The sequence below is a fragment of the Theropithecus gelada genome, chromosome 15, assembly GCF_003255815.1.
Source record: "Theropithecus gelada isolate Dixy chromosome 15, Tgel_1.0, whole genome shotgun sequence".
In the NCBI taxonomy this organism is placed as follows: domain Eukaryota; kingdom Metazoa; phylum Chordata; class Mammalia; order Primates; family Cercopithecidae; genus Theropithecus; species Theropithecus gelada.
In genome coordinates this window covers 83,737,868-83,757,954 of record NC_037683.1, presented here as the reverse complement: position 1 = coordinate 83,757,954, position 20,087 = coordinate 83,737,868, and the positions used below count along the sequence as shown (strand labels likewise).

The window sequence follows — 20,087 nt, the reverse complement described above, 5'->3', positions numbered from 1 at the left end:
GCAACTACTATACTTCCAAATCTTACTTTCCCTCAGATTAAGAAATAGAGAATGCAGAGGATCTTGGCCATTCCCCAACAAGAATCTGTCCCATCATCCGTATTTGAAAACAAAAGTTAGAACAAATTTTAATGTAATAAAAATTTTAGTAGTATGAAACCTTACATGTTTATCTTTCCTTTCTATAACATCTTGCTTCTGTTTGCATTTTTGAGATGCCTCCTTAATATCTGTTGCCTGTAAAATTAAACCAGAGGAGGAGGGACAGTTAGTTAAAAACTCATGCAAGCAAATTATATGGCCCTGTCCATTCAAATAGAGTTAACCCAGAACAATTTATTTCAAGCAAAATGCATAATTATCAACAAAATACCAACAGTTATTTGCAAGTTTATAAAAGGTTATTCCTAATGATATTAATAAACAGTTGCAGTAATACGCATGCATGTTTTTCTCTTTACATTTACCTTCCTGTCTTATTTCATCTGATCCTAAAAACAACCCTACAGGATAATCAGGACAAATATTACTGACTGGTAGGTATCAAAAGAGGCCAAGTAACCTGTATACATAGCTAAAAAATGGAAACTAATTATAAAAAATCAGGTCTGATTTCAAATATAGAGTTCTATCATACCACATGTTACCTCCTTGATATTTTTCATTAACACATAAAACACATACATGACATATTATAGACACATTATACATCATTAACACATATAATATGTAATTCAAACACAGTAGAGAATAGGGCTATACAGAAAAGAATTAACATTATAGGCTAAGACTACTACTCTTGGAAAGGCTTGTTTGCAAGGTCGGTCCTTTGTTGTTGTCTGGCAACTTGGATTTTGGGAGTGTTTCTACCATTTCCTAACTGATAAGAGTGGCTCACTGTGCACGTTTCTACAAACAATGTGGTCGATGTAGAACATCTGCTTTCCTTCTTGCATTCTGGAAGTTGAGTACGTGCTGCTAGAATGCCTAGTTGCCCAACGCACATAAAAACCTTGGGTGCCGAGTCTGTAATGCACTTCCCCTGTAGACAGGACTTTAAAAGTGTTGCCACAATTTGATGATGGAAGAATTAAGCACATGCTGTGTGAATTCTCTGGGGGAGGACCCCTGGAAGCTTGTGCCTGGTTTCTTCCAGACTTTGTTCTCAGGGCATTTTCCCTTTACTGACTGTTTTGCATCCTTTTGCTGTAATAAATCTTGGCTGTGAGTTCTCCTAGGAAATCCCATCTCTGGTGGATCTCTTATGCCAAGAGACAATAGTTTCTTCCCATAGAGGAACACTAATTTTCTGATGCTAGTAACACTGATGTATGTATGCTTAAATCATACATGCTCATCATGTAAGATAAAGATTACTATTACTGTCCTCACCTGACTGAGGAGAATAAAACTCAGAGAGACTAAACGATTTGCTGAAGGTCAGACAGCTGAGTGAGGATTTAAAATACAGGTCTGTGTGACCCAAAAGGCTATGCCCTGTCCATAACACTTTATCACCTGCCTGGAATTACAAAAAAAAAAAAAAAATTACAAGTGTTGGAAAAAATTTTCTGCTGGAACAGAGCGAGCAAGAAGAAGAATAGCATGCGTATTAAACAAAATTAACCATTGTGTTCCTGTTGCAAGGCTATGGGTGCTAATAACTACTTTTACTAGAGACTGACATAAGGTACCACTTCAGAATCCAGGATCACTTCTTTAGGAAAATAATTCTGAAACATCTTAGGCCATGCAGATTTTCACATAAATAAATTAGGCTCATGGATGTTTGACAATGAGCCTAATATAACAATAGCTGGGCTTCTGTTATAAATAGACCAAAGAAAGGGTTAAATATGTTTCCTTAATTAAGAGATTTGAAATTTATTATGTACATATTTTCCACTACAAAAGGAGTTTTGCAGTAACAGAAAATTCAAGAACCAAAAAAAAAAGCAATTACAAATTCACAACTTAACTACAATCAACCATCATTAACATAACAATGACTGCCAACTATTAGTTTCATATCCTTGAGGAAGTCGTGTTATCACTGGTATTCAGTATCTTTAACAATAAAATGAGGGGACTTGTCTAGATAATATCTACAACTCCTTTTCCCCCTAACATTTAAAATGACCAATAGCAACTCTCTTTCAGAATCAGACCTGATCAAATCAGTCCTAAAACCTTTATCTGATCTTAGTAACTGTTTAATTTTCTGGACTTGAGTGCAATAATTTTAACTCACTTTAACCTGTATTAGAATTAAGATATAGTGGAGCTTTTCTGACATGATAGCAGCAAAGTCAAAACTGTTGATTCATTTCCTCTGTTACAAAGTTTACTTTATATTCCTAGATATGGCCTTTCTCACTCAGTAAGCACTGCTCAACATAGTATCTGGTACAATCTAGCTCAAGAAGTCATTTTTCTGACTTTCAGTAGCCTAAAAAGAGAAAGTACAATCACATCTCGAAATCAAAGAGTTCCACATAACTTCTTTTTTACAAACAAAAGATAAAACTTATATTAGTCAAACCTGTATAAATGGCAATCTTAAATTCAGTAACAAAAAACCTGGAGTAGCATATTCACGTGAGAAGAAAACACAATCTTCAAAAATAGAGAAGATGCCTAAAAAAAAAATACTGCTAAGTTTGTAACACACTCTCTCCTAAATGATCTTTCAATAGCAGAAATCATGTTTCACACAATTTTTTCCCAATAGCACTGCCAGACTAAGATTCACCCTTTATGATCACTGACACCCATGTTCAAGCACAGTGACCAACATCGAGGTATACAGTCCACAAAGATTGTGAATGGTTTTCTGGTTTCATAGAATTAACCTATATATAGCATAAATTCCACTGGTCTAATTACAAATAATTCTACATACTTGAGCCAACTGACAATTGATATCAGAAATTCTTTTTTTTATTTTTAAATTTTTATCATATATATTTTTTGAGATAGGGCCTCGCTCTATCACCCACACTGGAGAGCAGTGACAAGATCTCAGCTCACTGCAACCTCTGCCTCATAGGCACAAGTGATCCTCCTGTTTCAGCCTCACGAGTAGCAGGGACTTATAGGCTTGCACCACCATGCCTGGACTAACTTTTTTGTATTTTTCATAGAGACAGGATTTCACCATGTTGGTCAAGCTGGTCTTGAACTCCTGAGCTCAAATGATCTGCCCACCTCAGCCTCCCAAAATGCTGGGATTAGCATAAGCCACTGTGCCCAGCCACATCAGAACTTCTTAAGCAGGGGTCAATATCTTGACTTCAGTGCATCCATGAATCTCCAAAATCTCACGCACAATTTTGGATCTGCCTATATTGCTTTATTTCAGAAGCAGGAATGTAAACAATTCTCAAATAATCTCTAACTTCAAAATCCACCAAAGGTTTCTAGAAGCCATAGTCATAAAAAATATCTATTCTTTTAAAATACAGGGTATTATTCTATACCTATTCCAAAAACATCAGATTTTCTATATTGCCTTCCTTCAAAAGGGTGTATAATTACAAAGCAGATATATAACATATTCACAAAAAAAGCTCAGTGTTTCCAGGAATACCACTATGAATCCTTTTGTAACTAAAAAAAAAAAAAAAATCTTATTTCACTTTTCTCTCTTTATATGTTGGAAGTCCTATAAAGCAGCAACACTTCAATAGTAATGAATATGTCCTTGAAAGTCCTATGGTGGCAGAATTCCTGGTTAAAAAACTTAAGAAATGAGAGATACAAGAAACCCTTGAAAATATTTTCAAACACCTGCAAAATATTTTTATATTTGCTAAACTAAAATTCAGATAACCCAAAACGGAACCCAAAAAGTACCTTTTCTTTGATTCGAGCCTCCAAATTGTGACGCTCCTTTTCCATTTCTTCAATTCGACGTGTTATAGGAATCTGCCCTTCTTTAAGTTTTCTGACCTCTTCCTTCACTCGGTCACGAACTAGTTTTACTTCTTCATATTCCTGACGAACATTTTCATATTCCTTGCAAATAATTCAACAAACAGAAGTTAATGCCCTAGCTTAAACTAACACATATACTCAAAATCAAGATACAGGCAGAAACCAAATCTAAGAAAAGACTGTTTTGATATCAAAACAGGTTTATTAATGTAAAATTTGTCCTCTGGGACAACTTCAGAAATAGTAAATACCAATGTAATGATTTAATAACAGTGTTGATAATCACTAAGCGTTTATGTCTATCACTAGTTCAGATTCTCAGATGTCCACCCTGTTCTCTGAAACATATCCTAATGGCTATGAAAATGCAACTTACCTCTAATCTGTCAATAAAGAAGAGATACAGGGATGTATAAAGAAGTAAAAGAAACTCAAGTATAAAAGATAAAAATGAAAAAAAAAAAGAAAGAACAAAATGAAAATGGGTCAAAAGAAAAACAAAAAGCAGCATGTAGGTGAAAGTGATGCCTGTCATGTCATAGGAGTATTTGTTAAAAAAAAAATAACTGGCACACTAAGACAACATTATATAAGAGTGAATGGGATGATGGTAAGGAAAGAAAAAATAAACATACGAGTAAATAAAAAAAGAAGAAAAATGAAAAACGCAAATCAATCTTAGAAAAAATAAGGAAAATCAAAAGACAAAGTGAGAGAAGCAGTAATAATGGACACAGGATAAATGAAATTTAGAAAAACCAAAGAAAGTAAAATTTAAGAATCATGAGATGATGGAATAGGGTAGGGAGAAGGGGGAAGACAGAATAAGAATGCCACAAATATAGCCATATATTTTTTCAAGCAAGTAACAATTATTTCCATTCTAACCTTGGAACAAACACCACAAAACTTTCTTACCTATTTTGTTCTACCAATTATAAAGTAATGCAATGAGGGAATTGAATCTTTAACCCGAACTGTAGTCTTAATAAAATACACATTACACAGTGATTAGAAATAACAGATTAGCTTCAGAAAAATTATAAAACATATGAGTAGAAGATTACAGTTAAGACACATCAGCCACATCTGTAACTGAGGCTGATATTAGTGGCAAACCCCAAGTAAATTCTCAGTTACCTGACTGAGGACACCCAAAGATTTAATTTTCTGATCATTAACATCTATAAAAAAACAATCAAAGAACTAGCCCTTGAGGACTAAAATCTGGAGGAATTAAGAGCACTGTGTTAATTATTATTTATTAAACAATAAAAATGAGCACACAGCTAATGTAATAAACTAGTAAAAGAAAGCCTGGCGTGGTAGCTCATGCCTGCAATCCCAGTACTTTGGGAGGTGGAGTGAGGCAGATCACCTGAGGTAAGGAGCTCAAGACCAGCCTGGCCAACATGGTGAGACCCTGTCTCTACCAAAAATACAAAAAAAAAAACTTAGCCAGGTGTGGTGGCACATACCTATAATCCCAACTACTGGGAGGCTGAGGCAGGATAACTGCTTGAACCCAGGAGGTAGAGGGTGCAGCGAGCCGAGATCGCACCACTGTACCCCAGCATGGGAGAAAGAGCAAGACTCTGTCTCAAAAAAAAGACATGGCTGAGCAGTTTCAAGATGGCCGAATAGGAACCACTCCAGGCTACAGCTCTCAGCGTGAGTGACACAGAAGATAGGTGATTTCGACATTTCCAACTGAGGTACCAGGTTCATCTCACTGGGGCGTGTCAGACAGTGGGTGCCAGACAGTGGGTGCAGGTCACTGAGCGAGAGCTGAAGCAGGGCGAGGCATCGCCTCACCCAGGAAGCACAAGGGGTAAGGGAATTCCCTTTCCTAGCCAACGGAAAATGTGACACATAGCACCTGGAAAATCAGGTCACTCCCACCCTAATACTGTGCTTTTCCAAGGGTCTTAGCAAAAGGCACACCAGGAGATTATATCCCGCGCATGGCTCAAAAGGTCCCACACCCACGGGGCCTCCCTCATGGCTAGCACAGTAGTCTGAGATCTAACTGCAAAGCACCAGCGAGGCTGGGGGAGGGGCGCCCGCCATTGCTGAGGCTTGGGTAGGTAAACAAAGCAGCCAGGAAGTTCAAACTGGGTGGAGCCCACCACAGATCAAGGAGGCCTGCATGCCTCTGTAGACTCCACCTCTGGGGACAGGGCATAGCCAAACAAAAGGTAGCAGAAACCTCTGCAGATATAAATCTCCCTGTCTCACAGCTTAGAAGAGTAGTGGTTCTTCCAGCATGGAGTTTGAGATCTGAAAATGGACAGACTGCCTCCTCAAGTGGGTCCCTGACCCCTGAGTAGCCTAACCAGAAGGCACCCCCCAGTAGGGGCAGACACCTCACAAGGCCGGGTACCCCTGTAAGACGAAGCTTCCAGAGGAACGATCAGCAGTAACATTTGCTGTTCAGCAATATTCACTCTTCTGCTGCCTCTGCTGCTGATACCCAGGCAAACATGGTCTGGAGTGGACCTCGAGTAAACTCCAACAGACCTGCAGCTGAGGGTCCTGACTGTTAGACGGAAAACTAACAAACAGAAAGGACATCCACACCAAAACCCCATCTGTACGTCACCATCATCAAAAACCAAAGGTAGATAAAACCACAAAGATGGGGGAAAAACAGAGCAGAAACCTGAAAATTCTAAAAATCAGAGCATCTCTCCCCCTTCAAAGGAACGCAGCTCCTCACCAGAAATGGAACAGAGCTGGATGGAGAATGACTTTGACGAGTTGAGAGAAGAAGGCTTCAGAAGATCAAAGTTATCTGAGTTAAAGGAAGAAGTTCGAACCCATCGCAAAGAAGCTAAAAACCTTGAAAAAAGATTAGACGAATGGCTAACTAGAATAACCAATGTAGAGAAGTCCTTAAAAGACCTGATAGAGCTGAAAACCATGGCACGAGAACTACATGACAAATGCACAAGCTTCAGTAACCGATTCAATCAAGTGGAAGAAAGGGTATCAGGGACTGAAGATCAAATTAATGAAATAAAGCGAGAAGAGAAGTTTAGAGCAAAAAGAGTAAAAAGAAACAAAGTCTCCAAGAAATATGGGACTATGTGAAAAGACCAAATCTACGTCTGATTGGTGTACCTGAAAGTGACGGACAGAATGGAAACAAGTTGGAAAATACTCTGCAGGATATTATCCAGGAGGACTTACCCAACCTAGCAAGGAAGGTCAACATTCAAATTCAGGAAATACAGAGAATGCCACAAAGATACTCCTGGAGAAGAGCAACTTCAAAACACATAATTGTCAGATTTGAAATGAAGTTGAAATGAAGGAAAAAATGTTAAGGTCAGCCAGAGAGAAAGGTCAGGTTACCCACAAAGGGAAGCCCATCAGACTTACAGTGAATCTCTCTGCAGAAACTCGACAAGCCAGAAGAGAGTGGGGGCCAATTTCAACATTCTTAAAGAAAATAATTTCACTCCAGAATTTCATATCCAGCCAAACTAAGCTTCACAAGTGAAGGAGAAATAAAATCCTTTACAGACAAGCAAATGCTGAGAGATTTTGTCATCACCAGGCCTGCTCACAAGAGCTCCTGAAGGAAGCACTAAACATGGAAAGGAACAACCAGTACCAGTCACTGCAAAAACATGCCAAAATGTAAAGACCATCGATGCTAGGAAGAAACTGCTCCAACTAACGAGCAAAATAATCAGCTAACGTCATAATTACAGGATCAAATTCAAACTTAACAATATTAACCTTAAATGTAAATGGGCTAAATGGTCCAATTAAAAGACACAGACTGGCAAATTGGATAAAGAGTCAAGACCCATCAGTTTGCTGTATTCAGGAGACCCATCTCACATGCAGAGACACACATAGGCTCAAAATAAAGGGATAGAGGAAGATCTACCAAGCAAATGAAAAACAAAAAAAGGCAGGGGTTGCAATCCTAGTCTCTGATAAAACAGACTTTAAATCAACAAAAATCAAGAGACAAGTCATTACATAATGGTAAAGGGATCAATTCAACAAGAAGAGCTAACTATCCTAAATATATATGCACCCAATACAGGAGCACCCAGATTCATAAAGCAAGTCCTTAGAGACTTACAAAGAGACTGAGACTCTGCCACAAGAATAACAGGAGATTTTAACACCCCACTGTCAACATTAGATCAACGAGACAGAAAATTAACAAAGATATCCAGGAATTGAACTCAGCTCTGCACCAAGCGCACCTAATAGACATCTACAGAACTCTCCACCCCAAAATCAACAGAATATACATTCTTCTCAGCAACACATCGCACTTATTCCAAAATTGACCACATAGTTGGAAGTAAAGCACTCCTCAGCTGATGTAAAAGAACAGAAATTGTAACAAATTGTCTCTTAGACCACAGTGCAATCAAACTAGAACTCAGGATTAAGAAACTCACTCAAAACCGCACAACTACACGGAAACTAAACAACCTGCTCCTGAATGACTCCTGGGTACATGACGAAATGAAGGCAGAAATAAAGATGTTCTTTGAAACCAATGAGAACAAAGATACAACATACCAGAATCTCTGGGACACATTTAAAGCAGTGTGTAGAGGGGAATTTATAGCACTAAATGCCCACAAGAGAAAGCGGGAAAGATCTAAAATTGACACCCTAACGTCACAATTACAAGAACTAGAGAAGCAAGAGAATACACATTTAAAAGCTAGCAGAAGGCAAGAAATAACTAAGATCAGAGCAGAACTGAAGGAGGTAGAGACACAAAAAACCCTTCAAAAAATCAATGAATCCAGGAGCTGGCTTTTTGAACAGATCAAGAAAACTGACAGACCGCTAGCAAGACTAATAAAGAAGAACAGAGAGAAGAATCAAACAGATGCAATAAAAAATGATAAAGGGAATATCACCACCGACCTCACAGAAATACAAACTACCGTCAGAGAATACTATAAACACCTCTATGCAAATAAACTACAAAACCTAGAAGAGATCTCATTGTTCAGTTCCCACCTATGAGTGAGAACATGCGGTGTTTGGTTTTCTGTTCTTGTGATAGTTTGCTAAGAATGATGGTTTCCAGCTGCATCCATGTCCCTACAAAGGACACAAACTCATCCTTTTCTATGGCTGCGTAGTATTCCATGGTGTATATGTGCCACATTTTCTTAATCCAGTCTGTCACTGATGGACATTTGGGTTGATTCCAAGTCTTTGCTATTGTGAATAGTGCCGCAATAAACATACGTGTGCATGTGTCTTTATAGCAGCATGATTTACAATCCTTTGGGTATATACCCAGCAATGGGATGGCTGGGTCATATGGTACATCTAGTTCTAGATCTTTGAGGAATCGCCATACTGTTTTCCATAATGGTTGAACTAGTTTACAATCCCACCAACAGTGTAAAAGTGTTCCTATTTCTCCACATCCTCTCCAGCACCTGTTGTTTCCTGACTTTTTAATGGTGGGTGCTGACGAGTTGATGGGTGCAGCACACCAACATGGCACAAGTATACATATGTAACAAACCTGCACGTTATGCACATGTACCCTAGAACTTAAAGTATAATAATAATAATAAATTAAAAAAAAAAAAAAAGAAAACCTAGAAGAAATGGATAAATTCCTGGACACATACACTCTCCCAAGAGTAAACCAGGAAGAAATTGAATCCCTGAATAGACCAATAACAGGCTCTGAAATTGAGGCAATAATTTATAGCCTACCAACCAAAAAAAGTTCAGGAGCAGACGGATTCACAGCCAAATTCTACCAGAACTACAAGCAAGATCTGGTACCATTCCTTCTGAAATTATTCCAATCAATAGAAAAAGAGGGAATCCTCCCTAACTCATTTTCTGAGGCCAGCATCATCCTGATACCAAAGCCTGGCAGAGACGCAACAATAAAAGAGCATTTTAGACCAACATCCCTGATGAATGTTGATGCAAAAATCCTCAATAAAATACTGGCAAACCGAATCCAGCAGTACATCAAAAAACTTATCCACCATGATCAAGTGGGCTTCATCCCTGGGATACAAGGCTGGTTCAACACACGCAAATCAATAAACATAATCCAGCATATAAACAGAACCAAAGACAAAAAACCACATGATTATCTCAATAGATGGAGAAAAGGCCTTTGACAAAATTCAACAGTCCTTCATGCTAACAACTCTCAATAAATTCAGTATTGATGGAACGTATCTCAAAATAATAGGAGCTATTTATGACAAACCCACAGCCAGTATCACACTGAATGGGCAAAACCTGGAAGCATTCCCTTTGAAAACTGGCACAATACAGGGATGCCCTTTCTCATCACTCCTATTCAACATAGTATTTGAAGTTCTGGCCAGGGCAATCAGGCAGGAGAAAGAAATAAAGGGTATTCAATTAGGAAAAGAGGAAGTCAAATTGTCCCTGTTTGCAGATGACATGATTGTATATTTAGAAAACCCCATTGTCTCAGCCCAAAATCTCCTTAAGCTGGTAAGGAACTTCAGCAAAGTCTCAGGATACAAAATCAATGTGCAAAAGTCACTAGCATTCTTATACACCACTAACAGACAAACAGAGAGCCAAATCAGGAGTGAACTCCCATTCACAACTGCTTCAAAGAGAATAAAATACTTAGGAATCCAACTTACAAGGGATGTGAAGGACCTCTTCAAGGAGAACTACAAACCACTGCTCAATGAAATAAAAGAGGACACAAATAGAAGAACATTCCATGCTCATGGATAGGAAGAATCAATATCATGAAAATGGCCATATTGCCCAAAGTAATTTATAGATTCAATGCCATTCCCATTAAGTTACCAATGACTTTCCTCAGAGTTGGAAAAAACTACTTTAAAGTTCATATGGAACCAAAATAGAGCCCCGAATTGCCAAGACAATCCTAAGCCAAAAGAACAAAGCTGGAGGCATCACACTACCTGACTTCAAACTATACTACAAAACCCCAGTAACCAAAACAGCATGGTACCGGTACCAAAACAGAGATATAGACCAATGGAACAGAACAGAGGCCTCAGAAATAATACCACACATCTACAACCATCTGATCTTTGACAGACCTGACAAAAAAAAGAAATGGGGAAAGGATTCCCTATTTAATAAATGGTGCTGGGAAAACTGGCTAGCCATATGTAGAAAGCTAAAACTGGATCCCTTCCTTACATCTTATATAAAAATTAATTCAAGATGGATTAGAGACTTAAATGTTAATCCTAAAACCATAAAAGCCCTAGAAGAAAGCCTAGGCAATACCATTCAGGACATAGGCATAGGCAAGGACTTCATGTCTAAAACACCAAAAGCAATGGCAACAAAAGCCAAAATTGACAAATGGGATCTAATTAAACTAAAGAGCTTCTGCACAGCAAAAGAAACTACCATCAGAGTGAACAGGCAATCTACAGAATGGCAGAAAATTTTTGCAATCTACTCATCTGACAAAGGGCTGATATCCAGAACCTACAAAGAAGTCAAACAAATTTACAAGAAAAAAAATACAACTCCATCAAAAAGTGGGCAAAGGATATGAACAGACAATTCTCAAAAGAAGACATTTTTGCAGACAACAGACACATGAAAAAAATGCTCATCCTCCCTCGCCATCAGAGAAATGCAAATCAAAACCACAATGAGATACCATCTCACACCAGTTAGAGTGGCGATCATTAAAAAGTCAGGAAATAACAGATGCTGGAGAGGATGTGGAGAAATAGGAACACTTTTACACTGTTAGTGGGACTGTAAACTAGTTCAACCATCGTGGAAGACAGTGTGGCGATTTCTCAAGGATCTAGAACCAGAAATACCATTTGACCCAGCCATCCCATTACTGGATATATACCCAAAGGATTATAAATTATGCTGCTATAAAGACACATGCACACGTATGTTTATTGTGGCACTATTCACAACAGCAAAGACTTGGAACCAACCCAAATGTCCATCAATGACAGACTGGATTAAGAAAATGTGGCAAATATACACCATTGAATACTATGCAGCCATAAAAAAGGAGTCCTTTGTGGGGACATGGATGCAGCTGGAAACCATCATTCTCAGCAAACTATTGCAAGAACAGAAAACCAAACACCGCATGTTCTCACTCGTGGGTGGGAATTGAACAATGAGAACACCTGGACACAGGAAGGGAGACATCACACACTGGGGTTTGTCATTGGGTCGGGGGAGGGGGAAGGGGGGAGGGATCGCATTAGGAGATATACCTAATGTAAATGAGTTAATGGGTGCAGCACACCAACATGGCACATGTATACATATGTAACAAACCTGCAGGTTGTGCACATGTACCCTAGAACTTAAAGTATAATAAAAAATTAAGAAAAAAAAGGACATGAATTTTATTGCGTATAACATATAAAGCCAAAAATGGAAAAGAAGCACCTAACTTGAATACACAGTAACTAATACTGTCATCATAATTACTCTGCTACTTAAAGAAACACCTATTTTTCCTCCAGAAATTATGACTCACCACCCACGGCCTTTTTGCTTCAAGCATCTCAATTAAATCTAAATGTCGCTTTCGTTCGTAGAACCTCTCCACATCTTGTTTATATCTTTCATTCCTCTGAACCATTTTCTGTAGATATTCAGTTTTCTCTTTGCATGAGGTCTACAATAAATATATGTTGAACAATCAGTTTAACAGAAAAATGACAACAGGTCACATCTTCTAACAATGAAAAATAAACAACGATAGCAAAATTTCACAATAAAGAATTCACAGGAGTTCTTAAGAACTATGTAGACTCCAGGTTGGGCAACAGTGAGATCCCGTCTCAACAAAACCCCTAAAACCTGTGTAAAAGCAACATTCCCACCCAAGTTCTGGTCTAGGGTCTACAATTTATTAGTCCTAACTGTAATGAAGCCCTGCCACATCTGAGCCCGGGCTCTTCTTCTCCAAATATCTGCTGCATCCACTTGAAGGGTAGAAGCAATTCACTTAATATAGATGAAAGCTAAACAAAAGCTGTAAAAGTGATATACAAATGAAGAGTAGTATTACTAGGATTAGTATGTTAAATGAACACTCATGACTGAAAGGTCTTAGAAATGAGATGAAAGAAAGCTAAGAATTAGCCTTTATGTTGTGAATTAATAAATACAAAGATGTACTCAGAACCTAGAATATATGCTTGTATGCTTGTCTTCTTTCAGAGGATAGTCGAGAGTGTAGGTGAGTGTTTCAAGTGAAAGTATTTGATTGTTTGACATAGAGAAAGGTAAAAGAACAGAATATCTGAAGATAAAATAACTATATAAAGCTCATAACAACTCCTTTGATTATTCACTTTGAATAAGTATAATAAAAACATGTTTTTCCTTGTCTGGTGGACAAAGGCAAAAAATAACATTTAATTACAGTAAAATATATATTATTAAGTACAGAAAGTCATACTTTGAGAGAAAGCAATTGGTTACAAGATTTCTATGCTTATTTCCTGGGTGACACAGCTAACCTCTGTGACACAATGTGCCTATATAATGAACCTACACATGTATCCCTGAACCTAAAATTAAAAAAAAAAACAAAAAAACCCCAACAGATTTCCTTTTTCTTTTTTTTGAGACGGAGTTTTGCTCTTGTCGCCCAGGCTGGAGTGTAATGGTGTTCTCAGCTCACTCCAACCTCCGTCTCCCAGGTTCAAATGATTCTCCTGCCTCAGCCTCCCAAGTAGCTGGGATTACAGATTACAGGCTCCCACCAGCACGCCCGGCTAATTTTTGTTTTTTAGTAGAGACAGGGTTTCACCATGTTGGCCAGGCTGGTCTCGAACTCCTGACCTCAGGTGATCTACCTGCCTTGGCCTCCTAAAGTACTAGGATGACAGGTGTGAGCCACCACACCCAGCCAGATTTCCTTTTTTTTGAGACAGGGTCTCGCTCTGTCACCCAGGCTGGAATGCACTGGTGCAATCACAGCTCACTGCAACCTTGACCTCCTTGGCTCAAGCAATCCTCCCACCTTAGCCTCCCAAGTGCTGAAAGTACAGGCATGCGCCACCATGCCTGGCTAACTTTTGTTATTTCTTTTCATGTAGAGACAGGGTCTCCCTGTTGCCCAGGCTGGTCTCGAACTCCTGAACTCAAGCGATTCTCCTGCCTCAGTCTCCCAAAGTACTGGGATTGCAGGTCTGAGCCACCACACCCAGACTAATAATTTCTTATTATGAAAATTTACTGTATTTATTTTAGTTGCTGGGATGTAGAAAAAAGATACATTAAATAAAACACCTTTATGAAGGATATGCTATAAAAGTACATTTTTATGTTTATTAATGGTGAAAATAACCAACAACATTCCAACTAAATGTGTAATTCTCTTCCAAAGTCTACCTTCAGATGACTGAAAAAAATACATGAGAGAACTGGTTCAACAAAAGTGCCATATTAAGGGGCACATGGTATCTCTTCTATTACTGAAAGCCTTACACAGTGTCTGACACATAGTAGGTGTTTAATAGATACTGAATGAATGAAAGAATACTGTAACTTCCTGAGATAATTTTTTTAATAATACTGTTATTGGTTCCTTAAAAATTCAATTAATAATATGTATTTGCTGAAATAGTCAACCTTTTCAAACTTCATATTATCAGATCCATTCTCACTCTGTCACTTGAACTGATATTAGCAGTATAATTCTAAGTGAAAATAAATCAAATACGAATTGACTCAATGAATCAATACTACTACTCTCTCTCCCATGTTTTGAGATACAGAAATCAATAAGAAACAATACAAATGAGCTGCCTATTTTAAAGTACCTCGAGCTGTTTTTCTTTCTCCCTGAAGTTTTTGAGTTCACAGTGATATCTGTGCATTTCTGGGGGACCAATTGACTTTTCAGTGGCTTCGAGGAGTTCAATTTTGCTGAGTTTAGCAAATTCTCCAACTTTGTCCTAGAGCACAAAAATTAAATATTAGCAACTATCATTCATTTACAAATATCTTCAAAATGTATTTCACCCAATGCTTACACTTGTCAAGGTGAAACTCATTAAAAAAAACCTTTGAGATATAAACCTTCTGTGCATTATTCTTTAGAATAATGAAGATAAACTTAGGGTATAAATTGTTATCTTTTTGACCATCTTTAAAAATTTTCTGCACCAATATTTCAAGGTTGAAATGTTTACATATGTATAATAAAAGTTTGGGAATAAAAGAACACATAGTCTGAAGATGAAAATGATCACTGTTTATTACATATCAGTTGAAATGTTAGAGGGTTAGGCCAGGTGCGGTGGCTCAAGCCTGTAATCCCAGCACTTTGGGAGGCCGAGACGGGCGGATCACGAGGTCAGGAGATCGAGACCATCCTGGCTAACACGGTGAAACCCCATCTCTACTAAAAAAATACAAAAAAACTAGCCGGGCGAGGTGGCGGGCGCCTGTAGTCCCAGCTACTCGGGAGGCTGAGGCAGGAGAATGGCGTGAACCTGGGAGGCGGAGCTTGCAGTGAGCTGAGATCTGGCCACTGCACTCCAGCCTGGGTGACAGAGCAAGACTCCGTCTCAAAAAAAAAAAGAAATGTTAGAGGGTTTAAAAAGAAAAAAAAGGCAATTTCAAACATCTACTTCCGGAGATAATCTGACACCAGCTGATAAATGTTAAAATAAATAAAAAACTTTTTAATGTTTAAGTTTTATTTAATTTGCACATTATGAAATCATCATTGTGTTTCTAAAGAAAAATGAAATTAATCAATAAGTACTAGTTAACTAGTTAATGCTGTCACTAGACAGCATTCAAAGTCAAATTTAAGAGGTAATATGACTAACATTTCACATATATTGTCAGCATTTTTTATTTTTAATAAACAAACTATAACATGATTTTAGAAGGTATACTTACAGGAGTTTTATATCAAATATTTTGTAAACTCAAATATATCAAATATTATATATGTATAACGTCTACAAACAAAAACATTGACTAAAAAGTTGTTCATTAACATTTTAAGAGTCTACAAATAGAAGCACATAGTTATCTGAGCTACTCTCTGAACTCAAAAAATAATACTTTATTTCAAAATACTCTAATTTAGACTTTTTTTAACTAATTGAAATTTTCCAAATTACTACAAATTAATAACATTATACTCTAAGTGATGAAATGCTACCTTTACGAAGAACTATAAGAGTGCTATGTTCAATTTAAATAATATCCCTTCTATGGCATAGAAAGGAAACACTATATACAAAATTTTCCCATCTTTACATTTATTTCTGTCATACCTGAGGGAGAAACTGGCAAAGATTCCCCACTTGAATATTTAAGGCTGCAACTTGCTCTTCCACTACTTTCTGGGTTGTAGACTTTTTGTTGATGAACCAAAACGACTGATTTTTTGCCACATCAATCTCACGGGTGATTACAAGATTTCCAGAAGCTCTGAACCTAATTAAAAAATAATTTAAGAATCTTTATATTCAAAATATATACATTAGTTTAGAGATAAAATTTCAGAAATTCTCTTGCACCAAAGGTGCCAGATAGAATTATTATTATGATTTTTATTCCTTTTGATACTTTGGCCACTTCCAAGAAGGAAACTTCGGCATTTTATTAGTCATAATACCATAATTGACCACATCAGTTACTTACTCAACATTCAAAATTATTTAAACTGTTAAAATTAAAGCAAATGTGAACACTAATTCATAAACACCACTAGAGGAGTCACATATGTGGAGCTGTTTATCCTTTAATTATTATGCTATTCTTTAATCACATGTGTTGACTGCAATTCAAAATGTGTTAGTATATTAAAGGGTAGAGCAGTTAAATCTTGAAACTCCCCATGCTCAGAAAACGTATGAATGAAAACTGACTCTTAGGCATTTCCAGAAATAAAAACTACCCATACAGGTAGTCCATGGATTCCTCACCACGCACTCCACTCTGAATTCAGAGAGGATTACCTCACATGGATATAAAGGAACATTACGCAATATAGAATCTGAAAGAAGGCTATTTACTTATTTCTTGCTTTTAGAAGTACTACTGCTCCACACCTCCCATCTATTCATCTTCTTCACTGGGATTCAGCAGCATGTGGTAGAAAGATAAATTATTGGTATCCAATCGCTAAATGACAATAATAACTTATAAATGTTGTATATATAGATTACATTGTAATCAGACCACTTGAAACAGTAAGATTGTAGGACTTTAAAGGAAGTAGTTTTAAACTTTCATTTCCAGCAGAATGACTAATAAAGTACCCTTACTGATCCTCCTGCTGTAAACAACTAAAAATAGTAAAATATTAAAATATCTTCATAAATCAATTTGTCAGTTAGCATGAAAGTAAGGAATTCTGGCTAACATCCTAGTATAGGTGAAAGCTCAGAGTGGAAAAATAAAATTGGCTTTCATCTTGAAGGCATTCGCCCAATCAAGTCATCTTGAGGATTCACTTTCATGATCTGCTGGTAGAGGACAAAAAATAGACAAAGCCCACAGCTATCCAAGGTGGAGAGTCCAATAGAAAGCCATACCTAAGCGATACACCCTTGCTGTAAGGGTAAACTAGAAATACTTCATTGCTACCACCACAAGCTGAAAATTCTGTACACTGTGATTCTGAATTGAAAGTATTCAATGGTCTCTGGCAGAAGTTAATAATTTACTCTGCCGGAATCTATGTTATCTTAAAATAATTAACACAGATAAAGTTCTAAGAGTAGTTCAACTACAAACACACACACAAGAAAACAAAGTATCAAGAACACTAGCAGAAATAACATAATGCAGAATCATAAATGAAAAATTTGAAAGATATTTGGATGACTAAGAAAGCATAATATGTCTAATAAGAATTCTAGGACAGGAGACAGAGAATGGGTCAATGGCAATATTAAAAGAGATAATAAATAAGAACTTTCAAAAACTGATGAAAGACACCAAACCATAGGTTTAAGAGTGTCATTAAAACCAAGAAAAGTAAATAAAAAATAAACCCACACCTAAATATATATGAAACTAAAACACTTAAAAAAAAGAAATGAGTTTACAAGCATCTCAGAAAAAGAGAATGATTACTATCAAATAAACTAAGATCAGATTCACATCAGAAGACAACAATGAGAAAAAGAGAATGATTGCTATCAAATAAACTGAGATTAGTTAGATTCACATCAGAAGACAACAATGGGGCCAGATGTGGTGGCTCACGCCTGTAATCTCAGTATTCTGGAAGGCCAAGGTGGGAGGATCACTTGAGCCTAGGAGTTCAAGAGCTGTCTGAGCAACACAGTGAGTGAGACCCCATTCTCTACAAAAAATAGTAATAAAAAAAGCCGGGCATGGTGGTGAGAGCCTGTAGGCTGAGGCAGGAGGATCACTTGAACCAGGGAGGTGTCAAACATGCAGTTAAGTCATGATCATGACAGGGTGAGACCCTGTCACCAAAACAAAAACAAAAACAAGAAGACAACAATGATATTATACTATACTGTGAATATGAGAAAAGAGACCTGTCAATATAGAATGTTATATCCATGAAACACATCTTTCAAGATTTAGAGCAAAATAGTATCATTTTCAGATTAAAAACTGAGTGTTCCAAAAGAAAACTCTCATAAAAGAAAACTTTACAGAATATCCTTTTGGCAGAAAGTGATCTCAGAAAGAAAATCAGAAATGGAAGAAGGAATGAAAAGCAAAACAAACAAATATCTGAGGTAAATTCTAAATAAACATTGACAGCATAATATATTATATTAATAATAATGTTTTGAGGAGTTTTAAAAAGATAGAAATTTAAAAGCATGTAAGTTCAGAGAAGTTATTAAGAAGAAAGTACTGTAAAATCTTTGTTTAGCAGGAAGACAGATATTAAGTCTGAACTCCAACAAGTATTCCTGCTAAAATTCCAGTAATCACTAAAACAAAAGAACGCATAATTTCCAAGACAAAAGAGAAGGAAAAATGAAACAAATACCCAACAAAAATAAGAAAGAAAAGAAATGCTGAAGAGTGTGAAAAATAAAAAGCAGAGAATAAGACACTAAAAATAAGTTCAAACATATATTTGTAAATTGATTATATGCTTTACTTAAAAGATTCCAGAAAAAATAACACAGCTCTACCAGTTTAAATGAGATAACAAAAGATATTAAAAACATGAAAAGAATGAAAAAAGACAACTAGAAAAATACTGGGGGGAAAAAAAAACTGCCAACTACATTAATGGTAAACTAAATGGACTTTAAGGCAAAAGAAAGATAGAGGTCAGTATCTAACAACAGAAAGTTGAATTCACCAGGAAGATAAACAATTTTAATCTTAGATGCAACTAATAATGTCCTAGAAATACATAAGGCAAAAATTGACAGGACAAGGATAATTAACAAATCTGCATAGAGGAATAGTGTAATACACCTTTGTCAGTAATCAAGGTATCGGACAACTGAAACCAGCAAAAATATAGAAGATGTGACAATATAACTAATAAACTTGCACTAATGGACAAATATAGAACACTGCAGGTATCTGCAAAAGAAAACTTATTCTTTCAGCCAAAGAACAATTACAAAAGTTCACTACAAAAAGAAAGAAATTTCAAAGGATTAGTAACATAAAACCAGTATCTCTATATATTTAACTTCACTACAAAGTGGAAACCAATACTAATAAGAAAATCCCTACATTAGAATTAGAAACAATTTGTAATTATGAACTCATAAAGAAAATATTCAGAACTGAAAAACAGTAAATACTATATACTAAAATTTGAGAGATAGCACGAAAGCAGTAAGTGAGGTATTTTTAACCTTGACTGTTCATATTAAGGTAAACAAAAGACTAAAATTAGTGCAATAAATATCCATTTCAAAAAATGAGAATCAGTAAAGAATAGAAATTAATGAAATAGAAAACCATAATATAAGACAAATGCAAAAGTTGGTTCATCGAAAAAAACCACTAAAATTGACAAATCAATTTTTAGAAGACAAATACTGCTTTATATAAAATAATACACATATAATGAACTCATATAAGAGGATAATATTCACGTCAATAAAATTTAAAACTAAGAAGAATGGGAAAATCCTTTATGAAATATAAATAATCACAGTGATACAAGAATAAAC

At 36.6% G+C, this 20,087-nt stretch overlaps 1 protein-coding gene across 1 annotated transcript in view; it reads right to left on the bottom strand.

Annotated features, from left to right (window-relative positions):
• Positions 1-20,087, bottom strand: part of SMC5 (structural maintenance of chromosomes 5) — a 103,736-nt gene that overhangs the window by 69,585 nt on the left and 14,064 nt on the right. Inside the window, exons 4-8 of the mRNA XM_025360323.1 lie at positions 16,224-16,386; positions 14,751-14,885; positions 12,452-12,592; positions 3,856-4,017; positions 166-237 (exon numbers count right to left, since the gene is read on the bottom strand). Coding sequence (XP_025216108.1) covers positions 166-237; positions 3,856-4,017; positions 12,452-12,592; positions 14,751-14,885; positions 16,224-16,386 — 673 coding nt within the window. The remainder of the gene's footprint in view (positions 1-165; positions 238-3,855; positions 4,018-12,451; positions 12,593-14,750; positions 14,886-16,223; positions 16,387-20,087) is intronic.